Source organism: Vespula pensylvanica, chromosome 1 (genome assembly GCF_014466175.1).
Source record: "Vespula pensylvanica isolate Volc-1 chromosome 1, ASM1446617v1, whole genome shotgun sequence".
In the NCBI taxonomy this organism is placed as follows: domain Eukaryota; kingdom Metazoa; phylum Arthropoda; class Insecta; order Hymenoptera; family Vespidae; genus Vespula; species Vespula pensylvanica.
Window position 1 is genome coordinate 8452367 of NC_057685.1, and position 13833 is coordinate 8466199.

General features: G+C 35.8%; 1 protein-coding gene across 1 annotated transcript in view; it reads right to left on the reverse strand.

Moving 5' to 3' along the window:
- Positions 1–10106: 10106 nt before the first annotated feature.
- Positions 10107–13833, reverse strand: part of LOC122629096 (UDP-glycosyltransferase UGT5-like) — a 43352-nt gene continuing 39625 nt past the window's right edge. The window contains exon 3 of the mRNA XM_043812180.1: positions 10107–10469. Within this exon, the coding sequence (XP_043668115.1) occupies positions 10181–10469 (289 nt within the window). The 3' untranslated portion in view covers positions 10107–10180. The remainder of the gene's footprint in view (positions 10470–13833) is intronic.

Sequence of the window (13833 nt, forward strand, 5' to 3'; positions counted from 1 at the left end):
TCACCTTTGAGCGTTTCAAAAATGTAAATTTATTGGAATGTTCTGCGAAAAGAAAGTGAACGATGTTATTATTATCCTTTTCGAAAAAGGATAAAATTTTTCTTTTCACTTAACATATTGTTTACCTGACATTCTCTCATATTTTCTATAAATTATTTTTTTTATGTTATTTCTAAGTAAACATGTAATCTGTATTTAAAATTATATCAATAAAAAAAGATATAGATAAATGATTAAACATCAAATTTGATCGAAAAAAAAATCGTTAAACGAAAAATTTGTAACTAACACATAACACGAAACAGGAGATATCTATAACGTGATCTATTTGGAATGCGTTAACGTATCGTTATTTTTCGTATATAAAAAGCCGTATCAATGATACCGTGTGTACGATAAAAACAGAAGAAAGTATCTCACCGAGAGAGGTATTCTCTCGATTCACACGAATCGCAATATATTTCTATGCATTCGAGTGGATCAACGAGTCGCTTGATCGTTTCGAGAGGAAATCGTTTAAACGTTGCGCAAATAACACAGCCGACGTGTCGTGTTACAGCGGCCAGGACTTGTTGGTCGCAGAACCGAATAACGCAATTTCCATGGGCACATGGGACTCGAACGATTCTTGAAAAACGTTGTAAACTAATTATTTTATAAAAGCTCGTTTTACATCGTAACGGTATTGCATCGTTTGCTGAACGGGCTAAGTGGACGTCCGTTAAACTTCTCTCTTTCCCTCTCTCTCTCTTTCTCTGTGTAAAAAGAAAGAAAAAATGAGGAAAGTACCGGTGATGTTTCGGTCGAGCCTCTGAAATGAAAAAAGTAATTATTCCACGGAAGGTCGGCCACCAGTGTGCGCTCGGTCGGCTGGTTGACATTTAATTAATTCAAACGACGCGCGATTCTTCGCGTTCTAGATGGAAAGAAAGGCGTAATGCTTAATTTCTAGTGTCGCCTTCATGATACGGAATGCGAGCTCATTTCGTCGAAATGGAATTCGAGCGAAAGTAAAAATAAAAGAAAAAAAAAAAAAGAAAAAATAAAAAGAAAAATAGAAAAATTAAATTAGATTAGATTAAATTGGATGATTAATTAATACTCATAATTATGTTTGGGAAAGGAGAAAGAAAGAAAAATAGAGAATAGAAAAGAGCAAAAGGTAAAACGGGATGGAAACAACAAAACTATTAATGGAATAAAATCGACGCGACAATTTATCGTATTTAAATCAGACGAAACGTGTCCGTTTCCGAGCGAGTCATCGATCAACGGGAAGCGGAGATTTGACATGATGTCCATCGAATCAGAAATGCCGTCATCATACATTTCCTCGTCGTCGTTTTAACGGACAATGTCTACGGCACTAACTCAGAATACTTGCGAAATCAGCGTTATTTCCAAGTTTTAGCTATCGTTTACGTGACAGGTACGTATACATGCATGTATGTATGTACGTATGTACGTGTATGTATGTATGTATATATACATATATATATATATATATATATATATATATACATATATATACATTGATAGTAGATACTAGAACAAGTACTATGCTTCGTCGATGAAATATCTCGATGCAACGCTCGATACGAAAACAGAATATTTTATTTAAAGCGTACCTACCTTCGCATCCGAGAGTATTGGTAGCCACCGGCAATAGTGGTTACTCGGCACTGACCAACCAACAAAGTTTGAGTTATCGAGATACGTCGAACGATATAATATACTGGCGTTATTCGCGAAAAAGAAAGAGAGAAAGAAAGAGAAAGAAATAGAGAGAGAGAGAGAGAGAGAGAGAGAGAGAGAAGAGGAATTTACCCGACGATCTAATAAAACACCGATACGTTCGCTTCGTCTCGCAGATGGAACGTGCGACAAGGGACTTCGAGAAGATCGATGGACAGTGAGATTTTTCGAAGCACCCTTAATCTTTTTTTCTTTTGTACCGATATCTCGATGATAGAGAATTTCGAATTCGAGTTCTTTTACGATCCTTTTACGAGCTTCTCGAGGTAAACGAAGATCGAGCTGATTTTCGTATGTCCTTATTTCTCCTTCGTTTCGTTTCTTTTCTTTTTTCATTTTTTCTTTTCGACCTTTTCCTTTTCCTTTTCCTTTTCTTTTCTTTTCTCCACCATGATTATATAGGATCGAGGGAGAAAGCTCGAGAGAGGAAAGAAAAATTACGCGATAGACGACGATACTTTGGTCCGCGCTAGATGGGACGTGCGACAGAACGATCTCGCAGGATCAATGAAGCGTAAAATTTTCGTTAAGTCCTTTGCGATCGATTCCACGCCTCTTGCTTTTTGTTATCGAACTACGTCGGCGTAAACCGATTGATGAAGGACCTGGGAGTAAATCCTTGTGCTAACTTGTAAACAAAAAGAAGTAATAATAATAATAACAAAAATAATAATATTTCCACGGCTGACAGGATTATCATTTTTCTTTGGTCTATTAACAAGGTACACGATGAACCACTATAATTCTCTCGAAAGTATCACGAATAATATTACGATGAACTAGACTCGAGCATCCTTCCTCGTAAAACTAAGAGCAAACGTTTTATGAACGTGGCCAAGATTCATGGAGGAAAAGAAGAAAAAAAAAAAAAGAAAAAAAAGAAAAACGAAGAAGAAAAAAGAGAAAAAAGGAGGAAAAAAGAAAATAAGAAAGAGAGAAGAGAAGAAAAAAAAGAAAAAAAGGAGAGCAAAGAAAGCGTAGTGTAGGTTCGTTGCCGGAAACGAAGACGACACAACGACGACAACTTTATCTACTCGACCCTGCGAACGAGAAGATAGTGGTCGTTTCGCGCGAGAGGTCCAAGACTGCGATGGTAAAAAGAAAAAGAGAAAAAGCAAGACAGGGATAGACAGAAAGTGAAAGAGAGAAAGAGAGAAAGAGATAGAAAGAGAATAAAAGAAAAGATAGAAAAAGAAACGGTACTCTTTCGACGGCAATCTGTAACTTTGCCATTCGACGTTAACAAGTTGGCAGCAGAGGAGAAGGTCTGTGGTTCTTCACTGTCTGACTCGAAACTCCATCTCTACTGCTTCCTCCAGCAGCACTCTGTGCTGTTCGTGGCAAAGTACCTCCTTCTCTCTCTCTCTTTCTCTCTCTCTCTCTCTCTCTCTCTCTCTTCTTGTCCTCGTTCCAAAGTACCGTTCTTCGAATAAACAGTCTCGACTGGCGCGTTGGAAAGCTGGAGAGGGTCGACCAAGTAGGTGGAGGAGAAGGAAGAGGAGAAAACGACCAGCGGTTTCCTCGGCAAGAGTAGCAACGAGTGACGTGTGGTCCAGCCAGTCCGATTCGCTCAACCACGAACAAATTCCTTGATGACGTTGAGACCCTTTACTCTCCTTCTCTCTTACTTTCTCTCTCTCTCTCTCTCTCTCTCTCTCTCTCTCTTTGTCTCGTTTGAGGTCCTTTTGAAATTCTAAAGCACGAGGAAATACCACTTGAGAATGTTTACCATATAAACCGATCATATTTCCGCAATGTATTTACAAAAAAAGAAAAAAGATTGGAAGAGGAAAAAGAAAAGTAATAAAAGCAATTTGGAGGCTTTGAGATTGGGGATAATTAATTCTTTAATACGTCAAACAACGTAAAGCTCGGTAAATTTCGCAGACGTTATTTGGAAAGTTTTTATAAAAATTTCATTAGTGACAGTTGGAAGACTAAAAATATATTTCCTAATAAGAGTAAAGTTTAATGTTAAAAGTATGACAATGAATTCTTTTGTATCCTTTATCTAGACAAAAAAAGCTATAAAAGGTTATTAAGGTTATTAGACGAATACGAGATTGCTTCGGCGATCAACGTTTAAAAGCATGATTAAAAAAGAAAGAAAGAAAGGGAAAAAAATGTTTATAAAAGAAATATCAAAATAGCTATTCAGTAAATATTACGGCGAATATAATAAGAAAAAAAAAAATACAGAAGAAAAAGGAAAAAGAACGAGGAAAGAAATTACATCGTTATTTGATTTTTATGAAATTTCATGAAAAACTAAATTATTAAACATATCTGAACATCGCGAATTAAACTATCTTTCATTTATCGATATATCGTAATTCTGTAATATCCGTAATATACACTTAAATCATATTTTTAAATGAATCGAGAAGAAATAAGAAGTAAAAGAATATTTGCGGATAAAAAGATGATATCCCTTGATCTTGTACGTTAAGATCGGGCTACTGAAATATTTTTAATGTGATTATTCGTGAAGAATAGTATTCGTGTCGGCATATATTAATTTATAAGCTGACGGAAGGGCACCAGCATAACTGTCGAAATAATAAAGACGAATTTCTCGTATGTACATAGATCTATTTTAAAGTGAACAGATCGGATATGTGTGTGTGTGTGCGAGTATATATGTGTGTATGCGAGGGATGGCGAAAGAATTATGTTTCCAGTCGTGCTCGAGTTCGCCGGCTTGGCTGACAGTAACGAACGATATCGAGAGTACGACGGCTACAAAACGGCTCTATTATTTATATCGGATACTCGAATGACACGAGTCCACATCTATCCATAAAAAGTAAAAAATAATAATAATAATAGTACACAGTGGACACAAATATAACCGACGATTATCTTTACTATATTTTTATTCTTCATTGTCCGAGCTCGGGATCTCAAATCACATTTCCCATAAAAGTTTAATCTCTTACTGTCTTTCTATCTTCGATCTTTCGTCGTCCTGTCGTAACGACTTTGATAAAATTTCCGCGGTCGTAGATACATTCGCATTTCTTTTTATACGATCTCTTTTAGAGTTTTACATTCGCGAAGTTTAACGAGATCGAGAAAGTGTTGAAAGTGTCGAAAAGCGGAAAACTGGTCTTCTTCTTTTTCTTCTTCTTCTTCTTCTTCTTCTTCTTCTTCTCCTTCTTCTTCTTCTTCTTCTTGTTCTTCCTCTTCCTCTCTCTCTTTCTCTCTCTGTTATAATATCCCACAAAGTCGAGCTTCTGCTCACTTGAAACTACTCCAGCTACCAGAAATTATACACTACTACCAAGCGAAAAGATATTCGTCTATCTTTTAATATTTAAGAAGACTTAAGGAAGACTTAAACAGTTTATATATCCAGCTCCGATCGTGGTAGAGCAATTACAGGAAAGTTCCTTCAGATTTCAAATTATAAACATTAATTTATCCGTGATCATTTTTGGAAGAAATTCGATAATGTAAAAAGAAAAAGAAAGAGAGAGGAAAAAAGGGCAAACGAGAATTAATATCGAAAATGGAGATTCGATGATGAAAATTCGATAAAAGCATTAAAAACGCTATGGTTTTATGAAAGTAGAAAGGTACTCGTATATGTCGATGAAGAGGAAAAAAAGAGAAAAAGAGAAAGAAAAAGAGAAAGAGGGGGGAATAGAAAGAGAGAAAGAAAGAGAGAAATAGAAAGAAGAATAGAAGAGGGTAGGAGAGGCAGGTGGAGACCGACTAAACGATTCGTCGCAGAGAGGATATTCTCTTTCGTCAGAAAGCACCTGTTGCCCTTTCGCCGGTTAATCCAAACGGCGACCTTTCGCACGACGTTTCCTCGCAAAACGATCCACGTATTTCTTCCTCCTTCATATCGCGCGTTAAATGATCGTCAGATACTCCATACTAATTAGAAGAGGGCTTAGATGAAAGGGTTGCTTGTTGAGATTTAAATCGATCACCTGTTGCCTCTTTCTCGTTCACGGATGAGAAATTTAGAAGAGAATATCGTTGATAATTTACGTTATAATCGATGAATTATTCGCGATTAACATCGGAAATATGATTTTCTTCGAATTTGAACGATCGCTATCGGAACGATTGGACACGTGTTCGAATTTACACTGCGAGGCCACCTCTCGGTGACCTTAAGAAAACAAGTGTCAAGGGTAACACATTAAGATCCTTCGGTATTTCTACGAACGAAAAAAGTCCTTGAATTTTCAATCGACACCCTGTATACACGATATCCTCTATTTCATTTTTTTACTTGCCATCGACTGGGATTATCTTATCAGAAATTGTATCCATTTGTAAACAATACGAAACTACAAACGAGAAAAAAATTTAATTCGAATTTAATTCGATATAAAGCAAGTTTTGATAAAGAAATAAATGATGTAAAAGAATATTAAAATTAAAAAGATACAACCAATGGAAATATAAACACAGAAAATTCCATGACCCGCATATAATTCGTTAAAGTTTCCAGCTGCCCTGCTCTTTCTACTTGATAAGTTCTTTCCTCTTCTTTCACTTTGTTTAAATCAAAGGATATTTCGGTGATATGTTCGAAAGTTCATAGATACCTAGAAATGGTAGAAAGTCGGAAGTAAATGGAACGGCAGTAAAGAGAATCGTAAAAGAGAAAAATATCCCTCTATTCAAATGGCGAGCTGTATCGTTAATATTTTCTAAATGCCGGTGAGATTTATGTTTCAAAGCCAACTCGCAGAGAAGCCAAACGGCGACTCGAAAAAGAACGATAATGTGAATAAAGTTAGGTACGTGGAATGAAAGCATGTATGTAATACATAACTATACGATTTTAATACGCTCGACATTCACGATTATTATGCTTTAATTCTACGAAAATAAATAACAAAAAATCCTCGGCTAATTTCAGCTGAAACTACTCTTTAATTATATCTGTCTTAAGATTCTCCTATTTATTCCGTCGCACTTCATTTTAACCAAACGCAAGGAACATTTAATTATATCTAACGCTCTTTTTCTTCCCTCAGAGCTGTTTATCGTTTACCTTTTTACTAAGGTAAGAACAAAGAATATTCTCTTTGAATGTCCAGAAGCTTAATTGACTTTATTGAACGCTCGCATTTATTTTCTACGATCCGATTTGAGTTTTCTTTCTTTCTCTCTTTCTCTCTCTCTCTCTCTCTCTCTCTCTCTCTCTCTCTCTCTCTTTTTCTTTGTTAAAGAAACCAAAAAAAGCACAAAAATTTATAAGACATTTCTTCGATAATCTTTATCTCTGATAGCCATGAAAATCGATGTTAATTTTTTAATGTTCCATCGATTAATCTTAATGAAAACAGTCGCATGACGTGAGCAACGTCATTGATCCACTTCATTCATTATCTCTCTTTCTACGCGCTGAGATATAATTATATTATGATTAACCTGCTTGCTCAGAGCGCGTATTCTCTTGAAAAATAACAAAGTATACAATGTAATTTGTTATATCCTCTCTCTCTCTCTCTCTCTCGTTTCAATATCACTCATGTATATCATTCAAGAGGCTTTAACACAGACTAACGTTCACAGCGAATTATCTCGAGCATGTAATCATCAAATAGCTTTTTATTCTACTCGCATCTACTCTTCCACGCAAGAAAGATTTCAATTTGCCACGTGACGCGAGGGATTATTCAATTTTTACATTCGACGGTTGAACAATAATTGGCCTCATCTCTTTTCGTCTCTCCTTTTTTTCTTTTATTTAATCTAAAAACCTTTACTTTAATGGGCCTTCCGATCAATGGTCTTTTCCATCGAAACGTACGCTATGAATGGAAGTAATGCGCATACGTAAGCTCAGCCAGTGGTCAAATCCCAGGCCTGTTTGATCACCCTCTTTAGACCATCACCCAACGCCCCAAGGGGTAGAAACGAATACGAACGGTACGAGGGTAAACCGCGTTCATGATTCAATCAACGAAGTTAAAGCGAGCGCAAAATAGTATCGTGTATCCCCGTGACAACCCCTTTGCGTTCGTTCGAAAATGTTGCCAATCACGCTCTCTCGTTCACCACGATGATACCGCGTTACCTCTCTCGTATAATTTTTCAAGCCGCAGTATGAACTCGCATCGGTAAATCTAAATTTCCTGTGTCGAATAATAAAAAAAAAAAGAAGGAAAAAGGGAGAGAGAGATAGAAAGAGAAATAGAGTGGAAAACAAAATTGGAAAAATACTTCACGAGACGAACAATAAAAAAGCTACAAATGAACAACAATAACAAATGTTTTAACATATTATTTTACATATGTAAAAACATTGAAACGAATCGATTTTCATTAATAGAAATGAATTAGGGTAATCTGTTTCGTAACTCATCAAATATTATCTAAATAAATCATGATTGACTCTTTGATCTCTGCCTATCTACGGATAGATGAAAACATGAATGCAGAAAAGAATACGTGTACGATGTCTATACTACGTATACAAATTGTATCGCAATAACTGTAAATCCGTTATTGTTCCCTTAGTAACACAAATTTTTCTCATAATCTCTTCATAAAGCTTCAGACATTTTTTTTTCTTATTTAAAGCCATAGAATACACTAACAAGATTTTGCCATTAATACTTTGGACACCATGTTCGTTCCTCCATAAAAACTTATACTATCGATCAGTTAGAAAGAGTGATATAACGTAACATCGTCGCGTTTTACATAGAAAATGAAATAAACATTATATTTATAATAGGAATTATATACCAAACAAAGAGAATTTAACGAACGACATATCTGACGTTTGATCAACGAAAGATAAATCCTTCTTTTCTTTTTTCCTAAAAATAGCATCAAAAAAATCTATCATAAAAACTAATACTCGCGAGTTTTTTGGATAACGATAACAACAAGAATAGTCAAATCATTTCTTTTATTTCATTTGGATCGATTCAAAAAAATTGTCAAGAGACATGTAACTAGCACCTAAATCTTTTTCATCCTCTTTCACTCTTTCATTCTCTCCCTTTTTTTCTCTGTCTCTTTCAAAAAGAGAGAAAAAAACCCGAACCACCACAAAATTCACTATTCACTATTCTCGGAGTTTAGATATTTACGAGACACCGCGTCGCGTTTCTCACGGCTTGGAGAGAAATGTTGCGTGGGAGGCTGAATATGATCGATGAGACGAATGGTAGGTACCGAATAAAGATACGAGATAGCTCGAGAAAGAGAGAAATAGTGAGAAAGAGAGAGAGAGAAAGAACAAGAAAAAAAAGAAATAGAAAAGCCAAGCCCGAATAGAAAATACCGAGCCGGCGCCACTGTATCGGGACTCACGGAATCGCGTTTAATCTCGCAAAGCTTGACGCGATCCATCTTTCTTGTCCTTTCAAATAACAGAAAAAGAAAAAAAAGAAAGAGAGAAAGAGAGAGAAAGAGAGAGAGAGAGAGAGAGAGATAGAGAGAGAGAAAGAAAAAAAACAGGAACGAAAAACACGACGCCATCTTTAAAGTCTCCAGTTCTTCCTTTCATCGCATTTTCTTCATGTATTCTGCTCCATCGCCATCGTTCTCATACCTATCCAAGTTGTCTTTACCTACCTACGCCACTGCAGACGCAGCCATTGAAAATGTTCGCAACAGTCTCGGATCTCGCGGCACCGAGCTCCTTGTTATTGTTGCTTCTGCAACTGAGTAGAAGGCTGCACCTCTCGGAGCAGCCGGAAACTCGGCCACCTGGGAAATACCTCGTAATGCCCATAAAGCTGGCTCTCTCCCATACTTCTCTCTCTCTCTCTCTCCCTTTCTCTTTCTCAATCCGCTTCTCTCTCTCTCTCTCTCTCTCTCTCTCTCTCTCTCTTTCTCTCTCTATCTCTCCCTCTCCCTTTCAACTTCAATCTCATCCTCTCTCTTTTATCTTTCTTCATCCGTTTCAGCCCGTTTTCACACTTTATCTCTTTCTATACTACCTTTCTTTCGTTTCTCTCTCTCTCTCTCTCTCTCTCTCTCTCTCTCTCTCTCTCTTACTCTTTTTTTCTTTTATACATTTCTTCGTTCCTCTCATACCTGTTTCATTCCTTACTCGCTATCTCTCGACCGCCATGAATGCTAGTACTCACTCGCAATAGTAGTGAGACGTACATACGACGAAAGAAAGAAAGACCTTCTTGACTCGTCGACAAAGCAACGGGTACTACTCTGTATCACAGACAGAGCAACAATTTGATGCGCTTATGAGACCCAGTATATCGCAGTAAAATCATTAAAAATGTGTTTACGTTAACTTGGAAATGATTATAGAATTAAAGATGATCGTTCAAAAGATCAATATTCTATATATTTATTTATGTAAATATTTTTTAAATTATAAATATTTATATATAGGTATTATACATCATACTTTATCATGATATAGAAATACTTTATATATTTTAAAAATAAATATTCGATGAATTTTCGTAATATTTCAATCTTTTTTCTTCGATCTTTGTTTATCAATTCTCGTCTTCGTTCCTTTATTAAAGAAGCTAATCAGTCGATAAATAATATAGAAAACGAGTAGAGAGAGACAAATTAAAAAGGAAATGACGTCTAGAAGGTGACGCTGATACCAAGGATGTTCCGCTGCGTCGCTTCGAATATATGCTAAACCATTTCCTCTTCCTACATATTCGATCCACCATATAGCTGTTTCCAATGGACTCGCTGGTCGATCTCTGAAAGCCTTTGAGAGTTTTCTAATATTATCTCTATACCTGAAATCAAATAAGAACATAGAAGATTAACATTTCATTAATCGAAAACGTTAATACATATTTAATCTATAAAATTACGAATAAACAAATTTTATTCGAAGAGGTTGGTGTTTTTTTTATTAAGTCATTTTTATAATTCATTTGCACATTTATTTGCGTTCAACAAATTTCCTTCATTCATAGGATATTTTACAAAATCTGATAACGTAGGAATTAATTCTATGTATAAATGAAAGAGAAAGAAAGAAAGAGAGAGAAAAAGAGAAAACGAGAGAGATAAAGAACATGTGATGTTCGGAAAATCGATGCTTAAACGTTCTACGTGTTTTCTTTCTTTCTTCCTTTTTCTCTATTTCTAATTTTAAGTCTTTTTACCGACCATTTTCTACACGACTCACGTTTGTTGCCTGACCACTACGCGTACATTTACTACTGCTTCGTAAAACTCCCTTCACAACGATGGAACCAGTGGACGCAACCAAATAGCAGCACTTCGTTTCACGCGGGTCCCTTTCATGAATGTTACATTTGCGAACACGCGAGCTATTGGTGTTACAACGACATCGTACCTCGCTTGAGTATCATGCGAGTACAATGACGTTTTAAAAGAAAACATAAGAAGAAGAAGAAAGGTTACGGGAATGTTATGTCCTGTTTATTGAAGCTTCAAGTAAATATAAATGCGAAATAGATAAAATCGAAATATGAGAAAAAGAATATGCGATATCAAAAATTAAATACGATACATAAATTTTATATACGATATACGTATTGTACGAATTTCAATACGAAATAAATAAAATAAAAATAAAATGAAAACAAATAAATGCTTATACGTATAACTGCATACAACATCACTTTCTCATTTTGTGACGCAATGTCATTTTGTCGCTTCGTGAAATAAGTCACAGTGTCAGTTCGCACGAAATTTATATATCTTATATATCTTATATATTTATATTACATAATTTCACTTAACATAAAATTCATAGATTCAAAGAACGACACTACTAGAATAGAATATTTCTATGCCATTCGTTCCATTTCCCTCGCGTTACCAAAGAAAACTCTATCTCGCAATTAAGCACATAGTTTACTCTTTAGGATCAAAGTACCGACATGGAACATCTGAAATGAGTTCAAACATCGTCTCTCGTACGTATGAGAGTGCGACGAGTAGTACTGGAGGAAGAGTGGTGATCTCGAGCGAGAGTATTAACGAATAGAGGGAGAGATGCAATAGGAGTTATAGAATAAAAGGAGAGAAGCATCCATTTCTCTCTCTCTCTCTCTCTCTCTCTCTCTCTCTCTCTCTCACACACACACAGACACGAACACACACCAAGCTCGTTCACTCGGACGAATCGGGACACACAATTTACCAATCGGTACTCTCCATTATTCGTGTTTACAGCTGCAGCCCGCGAATCAACCTGGTAGCCGTTATTTGCTTCGGTCAAATTCAGTCGCAGCCCTGCGGCGGTTTTGAATTAACCATCAATTTTAAGCGCGTCGGACACCCCGTACGTTCCACCCCGTTTACCACCCTCAACCCTCGACGATCCCTCGCCACGGAGATATCGATGTTTTCGTGTTATCGAACGAGGCTATAGGCCGATGGAATTAATTCGTTACTCTCGTGATCGTCTTTCTCTCTCTCTCTCTCTCTCTCTCTCTCTTTCTTTTTTTCTTTTTCCTTTTTTTTTCTCTTCTGGCTATATATCTACAGAGAAGATATCCCTTTAAGATAAATCGAGTTCACATTCAGCCTACTCATTACATTATCAATGTGATACTCGACTCTTTAAACTCTTGAAAAAACTGTCGAAGACGATAGACCGAGCAAATTTGATAATTTACTTGAGATTCCCTTTCAAAATGGCTAACAAACTTGAGAACCAACTTCGTTAACTTCACCGCGATAATGGAGATGTTTCGGATAAGGGTTCCAGAGGTACGGAACTAAGTATAGTATATACTTTAGTTTTCTTTCGTGACCCGTTCGTCCGTTTCTAGTTAGAAATTCCCACGAAAGTATTAACGTGATGATCGTTTGATTCGTTTGAGATAACGCCTGATAATGTTATCGTGCTTACGTGATTCTGTCTACATAAATCAATACTATCGATTTCTCGATTTCATAAGGAACTTCTTAAGTTTCTCCTATCGATATCGATGATATTAAAAAAATCAGTTCGATTTAACGATCCTTAAATTTGTAGAATCGTATCGATTTATAAAATTATAAATAATCATGATTATTATCATTATTATTATTAACATTACCTATACGATTATTATTGTTAAGAATTATTGCAACTGGAACAAGTTCAATGATCCTTTTTCCATTTTCTAAAAGTCATGCTTTCTCTCTTTTTCCGGATTTCTCCTTTTTTGAATTTTTCATTTTTCTTTTCCAGAAACCTTCGGCGAACTCATTTCAACTACCAAGCTCGCAACAAAAAAAAATGCAATAAAAATGCAACACATACAAGAAATACAACGAGTCAAATGTAATTATACAAACAACTTCCAAGAAAACTTATTACTTTTGGGAATCGACCTGTCTGTTGGTAATAGAAAAAAAAAAGGACAAAATATGGATCAGGAGAGAAATACGAGCAAATAGCGTGGATTTCGCTTTTATGTCGCGTACGGCAACTATTACCACTAGTACTACTACAACTACTATTACTACTCCTAGTACTACTACTACTACTACTACTACTACTATTACTATCGCTATTACTACTACCACGATGACTACAGGAGAAGAGAAAACTCGGGTATACTGAAAAAGTAATAGCGGTCGCTCGCACTCGCCCGAAGCATCAAGTTTTTAAAAAGTTATATAGGCCGGTGAAGCTTGCAATCTTTTTTTGCTTCTGAGCACTTTTATGACAATTTTCGAAGCACGGATTTGTATTAAATGTAATTCAATTACTGTTGCGACGACGTCGCTAATTACTCCGTATATTAATTAAAATAAATAGCGAGTCGCGTTTAAGAAAGAACAAAATAAAATGTCAATATTATATATATATATATATATATACACATACATATAGGTCACATCTAAGTATATCCAATAAAATAACCGTAGTACGATTAAAAGACATTTAAAAAGCATTAAAACTAACCAACAATAGATGTTAATTGGTTGAAAAATCGACTTTTATGTCGATAAATCTGTCTACTTCCTTTTTCCAAAGATAGAAAAAGGGAAAACTCGAAAGAATCAGATAAGTTTTTCACGTATGTATAGGAGAGTACGAGAGAAAGAGAGAAAGGGAGAAAGAGAGAGAAAGAGAGAGAACGACTAACATACTATTTGTCTTGAAACAGAAATGAGAGAAATGCCGCT